This window comes from Setaria viridis, chromosome 6 (assembly GCF_005286985.2).
Source record: "Setaria viridis chromosome 6, Setaria_viridis_v4.0, whole genome shotgun sequence".
Taxonomy (NCBI): domain Eukaryota; kingdom Viridiplantae; phylum Streptophyta; class Magnoliopsida; order Poales; family Poaceae; genus Setaria; species Setaria viridis.
The window spans coordinates 35390769-35400230 of NC_048268.2; the positions used below are offsets into that span (position 1 = coordinate 35390769).

Below are 9462 nucleotides of genomic sequence, written 5' to 3' on the forward strand. Positions count from 1 at the left end.
ATCGATAGGACCCATGGGCTGGCCGCAGCGTACGCATCCGTCAAATGGGTTGGGCTAAAAATCTACCTCTCTTTCCACCACTAAAATAGCCCACGAGCTAGGCTACGTTAGGGTTTGGTTCGTCTCCACCCCCACCTATGCTAAGGAATTTTTTTATTTTTTATATTTAGCATTTTGCAAAAATATATGGCCAAAAAAAATTGCAAATCTAGACCTATACCGCCGTTTGAAACGGCTATAGCCAAATAAAATAGCGGAAGGGGCACCGTAGCGACCTTACCGCCGTTTCAATCGACGGAATCTCCCATCCCTCGACATTATACTTTCAAAAAATCATAACTAATTCACATGAACTCGGAAGGAGATAAACTTTATATGAAAATTGTAGATCTCAACGAGATGTACAACTTTGCAATTCAAACTTTTTCATTTGATGTTATATTGGTGCTCAAATAATCGACATAAGTTTTAATCTAAAATTCAAATTTTAGATTAAATCTAGACAGGACACTTTCAAAAAAACATGATACAAACGAGAATTTTAGGCGTAATGACTGGACGCAGAACCAGCTCCGCTAAGAGCGGATTAGGTAGGAGGCAGAGAGCAGAGCGAAGAACACTGCGGCGTCGCCATGAACCCATCTCTCCAAGGCCGTCCTTCGCAGGCCCCGGCCAAGAAGCTGTCCTCCCCGTTCCTCGGCGCCCCGGCCTCCTTCCTCCGGCCACTGGCGCCGGCGTCCAGCGCCGCCCCCTCGCGGCGGACCCTCGCCGTCAGGGCCATGGCGCCGCCGAAGCCGGGAGGCAAGCCCAAGAAAGGTCTGTGCCCTTCGTTTTCTGCGCCATTCCTGAAACATCAGAGAGGACCCATGTTTTGTTGCGCCTAAACCGTTGTGCTTCGATTCTCCTGAATGCAGTGGTGGGCATGATAAAGCTGGCCCTGGAGGCCGGCAAGGCGACGCCGGCGCCGCCCGTTGGACCGGCGCTTGGTGCTAAGGGTGTGAACATCATGGCGTTCTGCAAGGAGTACAATGCCAAGACGGCCGAGAAGGCTGGTTACATCATCCCCGTCGAGATCACCGTCTTCGATGTGAGCTGAATACCTTCCATCCTACTATGTGGTTGTCTGAAGTCTGAACATCGATTGTTAATGTTGGATAGTTTCCTTAATGCTTTGCCTTTGCTTTGCATTTGCAGGATAAGAGCTTTACATTCATCTTGAAGACACCGCCGGCCTCAGTCCTGCTCCTCAAGGCTGCAGGTGCGCACCCTGTACATTAGCATCAATCTGTTCATAGTTATACATTCATCAAATTGCGCAAATTATTAAAGAAATTGGACATTTAGGAAGAGGATTGTGCTTGATTGGTATTTTTTTCTGTGCGTCTTTGGGTACGGGTTTGATGAAATGGTATTTATGGTTTGTTCAAGGTCAGCATATTGGATTAATAATTCAGCATGCAACTTTTTCGAACTAAGTTTATACCGTCTACATGTTCTTTTTCACACAGACATGGTGATAAAATACTGAATGCACTTGCAACTGAATCAAGTTCAGAGTTAGTCAGCTGTTGCACGATGAGTCAGTAGTAGGTGATGGTAACAATAAGCCTCCCATTCTCCACAAACCAAGATATAATCAGATGAGCAGCGTTTTCCAGTATACACGATCATATATTTTTAATGTGACTGTTTCAAGTCGAGACCTCTATTTCCCTTATCTCGTGAATTATCTCATGAACTTATTTTCAAGTTTGTAAATTTGGATATCCACCATAGATGTATAAGTTGCATGGACATATAAAAAATGTTTTTCCTTTTCCTTTTGGCATGTTAAAGTATACCAATGAACTACAAACTGCAACAATGAACAAATTATATGCCTCTAAAATGCATACCCTTTCTAACATAAGAACCTTTTGACTGACAACCAGCTATCTTTCCCAGCATTTATGTTGATGCATATGCTGTGTCTTCATTTAAGCAAGCAAATGGTTCCTTACCTCATTTTCTCAATCTTGATTCTTAGGCGTCGAAAAAGGATCAAAAGAGCCACAGCGAGAAAAGGTTGGAAAAGTAACAGCAGATCAAGTCCGTACGATAGCTCAAGAGAAGTTGCCGGACTTGAACTGCAAGAGCATCGAGTCTGCTATGAGGATCATCGCTGGCACCGCTGCTAACATGGGCATTGATGTTGATCCTCCAATCCTTCAGAAGAAGGAAAAGGTCATCTTGTAGTCTTGCTGGCACCCGCAGATCATATTACCAATGGCCTTCTGTAGATTATGCCCTCCTTTTTTGTTCCTCAATTCGCTGTGCCAACTTGAAGTTTTCCTCTGGTGTGAGTAACCTTGTTAACCAATCCAGTCATTTGATGTAGATGTTCAACATTTTTTTGCAAAATCCTTCTATATACAACATCTGAAAGGGGTATTCCAAGCCTTTGTGCACCAACATTTTTTGAACCAGTCCAAGCCTTTGTGCATACTGCATACCAACGCTTACCATTTTCCCTCGGTTTCCAAATTTTAAGGGTATACGTAGTGAAACAGAGGCCGTCCAAAAATAAAGTGCTTAGGCCAGTCCCAACCCATGTCCTTAAGCAGTGTCAATCTTGCCAAATCAGCAAGACATCATCCGTAGAAACTCCATCAGCTCTAGATGTTCAACTTTTTTTATCTTATTTTGCAAAATCCTTCTATACACAACATCTGAAAGGGGTATCCCAAGCCTTTGTGCACCACCATCTTTTAAGCCAGTCCAGAAAGTTTACGTATCTGCTGATGATCGACAGCAGAGCAGCCAACGCCTTCAGGCTGGGGTGATAATAGATCATGACTCTCGTGTCTCCTTCACAATCCAACTCAGCTTTATCTATTTTTATTAGTTCAAAATCATATAGCAGAGAGCCATATGGCTGGTAACCAAAGTAAAGCGATGAAATGGCTCAGATTTGAACACTAGTGGTTTCCTTTAATAACATGGTCTATGACAACAAAAATGGGCGACTTAGGTCATTGCGTCGACATAAGGAAAACTGACCGAACTTCCCGAACACTACCTAAATAGCAGGTGCATCACTGCGAATCCACAGGGTTGGCACTGAACCAGACGTACACAAAATGGACTTAATATTTGAGGAGCTGTACACACGGATTCTAACTCAGCAGGCCAAACTCCAGGGCTTTCATCGTCTGTTAGATCTCTTGAAGGATTTCGATCTTTTAGAATGAGCACGGTCTTCCTCCTCGTCGTCATCATCTCCCAGCTTTCTCCGCTTCTTGTGGCCGCCTGAATCCTTCATTTTCTACAAGGATGCACAATTACGGTTCCGTGAACAAGTTGTCCTATGTGAAGGGATGTGACTGTAACACAAACTGTAGGAGGCAGGTAGCCATCCTTTTGCACACATTTGCTACCAGCAAGAATGGAGCAAGAATCACACTGAGAATCGATATTGGTGTTGGAGGATATACCGTTAGAGCAATTCTCTTTGCATCGGAAATGGGCTCTTTAAGTATCATGATTTCATCTGGGTCCACCTTACACTGGTCAATTTTCTTGCCTGCAAAACTTAGTCGATGAGAGCCAGTCTTTGGAAAGATATCATCTCCAGATTCCAGTTATGCATGCAAATCGCTTAACAAAAAGTGAAGAGGGGGCAAGAAGGAAAACTGCTATTACCAAGTAGCTGCTCAATCTGCACAAACCACTGGGCTTCATATTGATTTACCAAAGATACAGCATATCCTGATCTCCCTGCACGGGCAGTCCTACCCACCCGATGAACATAATCCTATATGTGATGCAGCAAAATATTTTTACGATCATAACAGATCCAAATGTAAAGATTATAAGCTGTTGAAATATGGCCAAGGCGAGTACTGAAACAAACAGATGAGACCTTAGAATTCATTGGAATATCATAATTGATGACCATATCGACTCCTTGAATGTCAAGACCACGACTTGCCACATCAGTGCAAATAAGGATATTGCAATCTTTTGCTTTGAACCTGTTCAAAGCACCCAACCTCTTGTCCTGATAAAGAAAAAAAAAACAATTATTCGAGGGTAAGGGAAGAAATAAACAACACACTTAAACTCACAGAGGACTAGCCAACTGAATGAAATAATCATAATTGTCTATGTGACATTTAAGTAAAAGAAAGCAAACCTGACTCATTTGGCCACTGATAGACATAGCTTTTAAACCAAGATTCCTTAGCACAAGAGCAAGGAGCCTAGTAGATTCACAGGTGCGCACAAAGATCATGATCATGCTCTCTCGCCTCTCATTCAGAACATGAAGAAGATAACAATCCTAAAATTCACATAACAATAGTCAGATCAGCGACAAATGATGGAAAGAGATACTCTGCAGAGCAGGTGAACAATATAGAGTTTAATTTGAATGCACAATTCCACATAACACATGTCGAATTAGGTTAATAACATGCAATGCGCTAACTAAATCATGGCCATAATTTTTTCATAACTGCTTATTAAATAAACTGGACTGGGCAAGTCCAAAGAACTATCACAAACATGCAACTAAACAAATAAGAATCCAAATGCCAAATTGGTTCAAATCACTTGGATGGTTACTCACACTCACTGCTTAAAATCACATGGCTGTAATGGAGTTGAAAAATTGGTTGTGCGTGCACTAATTCCCAAATTGTAGAGCTTCTTGCATAATATGTTTTATTTAGGCATACAAGGGCAATTGCTATAACTAGGTATAGAACGAATAACCAAGCAACTATTCAAAAGCTAATGGTTTTAGACAAAGAATTCAGATCAAATTGCAAATCACTACAATGCAAGTTGAGATACAGGTTTGTCTTTATCCAAATAGTAGAGTACAGGTTTAGCCACGCAGATTCCAAAAATAAATTCGACACAGGAAGGTTATGCCAGAAATAATACAGCCATTTTCAAGAAAGAAACAAAATAAGACACTACTTTCCAATATCACAAAGATGTACAAATGCAACATAATTAAACATATTATTTACTGTCCATGACAACACAAAAATGTTGAGGCAACAGATTTAGATCACATGAACTCAAGAAAGTCAATTTATACAGCAATGACAGCAGCAGCAGCAACATAGTGAGGCGGGCCAAATAAACTGACCTTGTAATCTGCAGGAACAAAGTAGAACTCTTGTTTAAGCGAATCCACTGTAGAATATTTTGAGGCCGCTTCAACCTGTTTCAAAGAAAAAAAGTTGTGATCATAAGTAAAGAGTGAGTAGACTAAGTTGTCATCAACTTCTTGCTTATTAAACGCTTCAAAAGGCAAAGGTAGAATGTCACCTTAACAGGATTCCTGAGACAAGCCCGCTGCAGTTTATTTACCTAAGTTATCGGAAAGGAAACTTCATTTAGTTGACAAAACACATACAGGACTGTTTATAAAATCAATTCATTATCATGCAAACTAGTTGTACCAAATAGATCTCGCTAGGAAAGAAAGATTTACACGAGATAAAAGAAAATGAAAGCTTAATGACATTTGGCAGGATAAATATGAGACCATCGCGCTTTTATCATCTCAGGCATTTTAAAGTGGTGTCATACGATTGTGATTTCCAAAATACCAACAGAAGCAATGAACATGTCCGTATCAAGAATTGCTTTCAGTTGTTTGATTAAAAAGTCTCCATAAATTAAAGTAGTTTCACCACATAAATAAACAAGTACAACACCATCCACAAACCTTTTTGGTCATTGTTGCTGAAAAAAGGAAAGTTCTCCTGTCTTTAGGGATCTCTTGTAGAATGTCATCGAGGGCTTTCTCGAACTCCACATTAAGTAATTTATCAGCTTCATCCAATACCTAGCAATACAAAAGATAGACCAAAGGTCAAAAAAAATTTGAGTTTAAACCTATTCAAACAGTTATCCTAAATTAAGAGATATGCTCCAAAATATAAGGACCGTCACGTTCTAAAACAAATCTTAATTCAAACCTATTCAATTTGAGTTGACAGGCAAGGTTCAGAAGTAACAGAACCGCATTCAGCAACCGGCTATGAATTAAGATCATCAAGGATGGAGTATATGCTAAAATAAAATTTGATCCAATAACTTAAAATGAAATTAATATGCATATATACAATCACGACATGTTCTGACATTTTTCAATGTATCCAGCAAGAAATTCACATGCACCCTGGGACTGTCTGCTTAGTTAAAATATCTACAGCAATTTCAGGTGGTGAAAAAAGTAAATAGGTATCATTCAGTTAACGGTTAGAAAAGCAGGTGGGTGATACAGTTTCTCGGGACTCAGGTAGATAAAAGAGATTTTTGTTCATGCCAGTTTTCTTACGGTAAACGTTACTGTAAATCATTAACACAATGAATGCAATGTGCCTAATAATAAGAAAACAGAATACATACCAAATACTTGATTTTCTTAAGGCTAAAACCTTTTGTATCTGTCAAATGGTCCAAAAGACGGCCAGGAGTTCCAACCTAAGTTTTGAAGGAAATATTACAAAGAAGGTTAGTCCATATGAAGACAAACATTATGTGAAATCAAATTGACGTGACAGAATATTCACTAATAGAATTTTCAATATCATGGAAGTGTGGAGGAATCAAAGAGAATCAAAGCTAGCATGTTTGTTGCTACTGGTCTATACGACATACTAGAAGCTCCAAGAAATCAACCCAGGGAATTAGTGGTGGGAGTTGGCGGAGGGAATTCACTTGGGAATATGATTTTTAGTGCCACTCCCTTGTTTGTCTTTTGGAGGGAATTAAGAGTCGGAGTTTAAGTGAGACTAGATATCCCTTGTTTAGTGTGAGGGTTTAGAGGTGGGAAATTATATCTTAAGTCATGATAAACGGTGTAGATGCATTCATCTTTCACTTAAAATAAATTCCCACCCCTCCCCCTGGGAAGTGATTGGTGGGAGTTGCCCCTCTAAACTCTCATTCCTCATCCCATTAAAACTCCCATGCCCACCAAAAAAACAATAGAATTTTAATTTCTTCCATCTAAACTCCATTTCCCTCCCACCAATTACCTCCAACCAAACAAGCCACCAGTGGTAGCAGAAATTGGATTTCATAACGATGCCAATGCCACTGTGGTGGCTTTACAGAAGTAATTTTATAATGAATAAATTTCAATGCCATACACATTGGAAACATACTTTGGGTAAAAAAATTGCTACGTAAATGGGACAAACAACTTTAGCTTGGAATAAGGTAAAGAAAATCATGGAATCTACAACACTCACCACAATATGAGGACGTTTCCCAAGGGATAACACTTGCTGCATCCGATCCACTCCACCAACAAGCTGGTGAAAGAATAAAATGTCACTTCACTTGAAACAAATCGCCAAGGGACATCTAAATTCTGAATCCATCTAATCTAATAACACAAGCATGTCACATGTTCCAAGAATCTTGAGAAGAAAGCAGTTATGATTATAGACAGAGAAAAAAAGCAGTCGGCAAAGAATAATAAATTGGTATCAAAACTGGCCCAAATAGCAACAAATAGAAATTGCGTTGAACTTGATATTTAGAAAGTCTGCTGAAAGGAATGTTTCACTGTGTTTCACTGCAACGGATAGAACATGTGTTGGATCACACAAGTCAGAAGCATACTTCATTATATAAGAAGGTTGTAATATAGATGTAGCATCTCATTGTATCAATGTGTAGCATACCCAGTTTGCAACATTCAGATGCTGGACACTCGAAAGCCCCAAAAACAGGAACACATTCGCTTGCAGCGGAAACACTCACCACTGAGCAACGCAAACCAATAGCTGATCCGAGCGCCTCGAACTGCTCTGCAATCTGAATCGCCAGCTCCCTGGGCCACAGCACAGTCGCATGGTCAGCAACTACGCACACTCCAAATTGGATAGTACCGCATTGCCCCCAAACAAAGGATTTGAGAAAACAAACCGACCTCGTTGGTGACAGGACGCAAGCAAAGAAAGAATGCTGGACGTCGCGGTTCTCAAGCAGCTCCTGCAGGATGGGCAATGCGAAGGCGCCCGTCTTCCCCGACCCTGTCTGCGCCAGCGCGATCAGGTCCTTCCCTGAGAAAACCATACCGAATTCAGACTGCAATCGCAGTTGGCACAGCAAAAAGGGGTGCGGTGTCGCGAGGAGACACGACTGTGGAGTGAGCGTTTTAAACTAGAAGACAGAGCAACAGCAGGTGCTTGGTGTTTAGTTTTCAGTTCAATGTAATCTCTTTTGTAACCTTCATAACCCCCCCCCCCCCCAACCCTCTTGGTTTCTTGCTGAAACAATCTGTAACATGCTGTTTGGTATACAAAAGACCCCATAATGAATTCAGGTGGGGCGCTCCCCCCCCCCCCCCCCGGTTGACCCTAAAAAAAAAAGGTGCAGTGGTGTGCACTGGATGGATGGTGATTCGATGGTACCCTGGATGGCGTGGGGAATGGCCTCGGCCTGGACCCTGGTGGGCTCCTTCCACCCCATGAGGTCGCACGCCTCCACCAGCTCCTTGCAGATGCCCAGCTCGGCAAACGTCAAGGCCAGGCGCGGCGCCGGCTCCTGCTTCTCGCCGGCATCCACGACCAAATCCTCCTTCGCCATGGCTTTGTTCGCGAGACTGAGCTGCTGCCTGTGCGAGCGTGCGCGTGAGGCTTGACAAGCTTGCGGCGGGCCGCGGGCGGCGGCGAATGAACCGAGCGGCAATAAGACACAAGGGGCGCTGGGCAAGCGGCGCGCCGCGGGCGGGGGGGCGGGCGGGGGGCGCGATAGACACCGGTGCCGGTGCAGCCCTGCGGGAGTTCGGGGGGCGACGGGCGACGGCGGCTGGGACCGGCTGGGGGACGGCCGACGGCGCAGAGTCGCGCAGAGAGGCGGATGGGCGGATGGCGGAGGCGGGCAGGCGGCGCCGCACGGGACGAGGGGCGGTCGGCGGAATAGGGTTTTGGCGCCGCTGTTTTGGAACGGACCGGGGGCCGGGGAGTACCGGACTACCGGAGTAGCGCCAGGCCGCCACGGGAGTGGGCTACTGGGCTTCAGACATTCAGTGGGCCGGCGAGGGAAAACGGGAATATCGTCGGGAATTTTCCTGCCTAAATACAGAAACCGTGAATACGGTCGGGAAAATCCCGATACCAAATACGGTGTCGGTTTCCATTTCCTATTTTTTTCTTAAAAAATAGTATGCGATCGGTTAATATGGTATACGATCGGTTAATACGGTATACGGTGTCGGTCGGTACGGAAATTTCCTACCCCGTTTTCATTCATTTCATCCATAGGGGACGATAGACACAAGCGGCGACCGAATAGATTAGATGCAGGGGATCATCAATCCAAACTAGCACAGCAAGAGAATTGCAGGTGGATCATCACAAGAACTTTTTTCTAATATTGCTTGTCTAGCTCGCAACTCTTTTTAGTTTTATATTTTATATTTTAACATTTTAAAAAATATATGGT

At 42.9% G+C, this 9462-nt stretch overlaps 2 protein-coding genes across 2 annotated transcripts; one reads left to right on the forward strand and one right to left on the reverse strand.

Annotated features, from left to right (window-relative positions):
• Window positions 1-562: 562 nt before the first annotated feature.
• LOC117860226 (uncharacterized) lies at window positions 563-2451 on the forward strand. The gene is made up of 4 exons (XM_034743482.2): window positions 563-816; window positions 915-1087; window positions 1195-1258; window positions 2027-2451. Exons 1-4 carry the CDS (start codon window positions 633-635, stop codon window positions 2233-2235), a joined length of 630 nt encoding a protein of 209 aa, XP_034599373.1. The 5' UTR covers window positions 563-632; the 3' UTR covers window positions 2236-2451.
• A 476-nt stretch (window positions 2452-2927) lies between these two features.
• On the reverse strand, window positions 2928-8923 carry LOC117860222 (DEAD-box ATP-dependent RNA helicase 10). Its single transcript, XM_034743479.2, has 13 exons — window positions 8430-8923; window positions 7946-8078; window positions 7777-7846; window positions 7260-7322; window positions 6412-6486; window positions 5726-5845; window positions 5323-5364; window positions 5141-5215; window positions 4175-4321; window positions 3902-4039; window positions 3682-3793; window positions 3474-3562; window positions 2928-3304 (listed from the first exon to the last, which is right to left on the reverse strand). The coding sequence occupies exons 1-13, from the start codon at window positions 8602-8604 to the stop codon at window positions 3185-3187; spliced, it is 1359 nt and encodes a 452-aa protein (XP_034599370.1). The 5' UTR covers window positions 8605-8923; the 3' UTR covers window positions 2928-3184.
• Between the last annotated feature and the right edge of the window lie 539 nt (window positions 8924-9462).

What these genes read in the sequence shown, in the direction of transcription:
- LOC117860222 (XM_034743479.2), bottom strand. Translation starts at nt 8,604, where the DNA reads ATGGCGAAGGAGGATTTGGTCGTGGATGCCGGCGAGAAGCAGGAGCCG. An exon ending in GGAAACGTCCTCATATTGTG is followed by an intron (nt 6,487 to 7,259) that starts GTGAGTGTTGTA and finishes TTCAAAACTTAG; the next exon opens with GTTGGAACTCCTGGCCGTCT. An exon ending in TTGTTCCTGCAGATTACAAG is followed by an intron (nt 4,322 to 5,140) that starts GTCAGTTTATTT and finishes TGTGAATTTTAG; the next exon opens with GATTGTTATCTTCTTCATGT.
- LOC117860226 (XM_034743482.2), top strand. Translation starts at nt 633, where the DNA reads ATGAACCCATCTCTCCAAGGCCGTCCTTCGCAGGCCCCGGCCAAGAAG. An exon ending in GGGAGGCAAGCCCAAGAAAG is followed by an intron (nt 817 to 914) that starts GTCTGTGCCCTT and finishes TCCTGAATGCAG; the next exon opens with TGGTGGGCATGATAAAGCTG. An exon ending in CCTGCTCCTCAAGGCTGCAG is followed by an intron (nt 1,259 to 2,026) that starts GTGCGCACCCTG and finishes CTTGATTCTTAG; the next exon opens with GCGTCGAAAAAGGATCAAAA.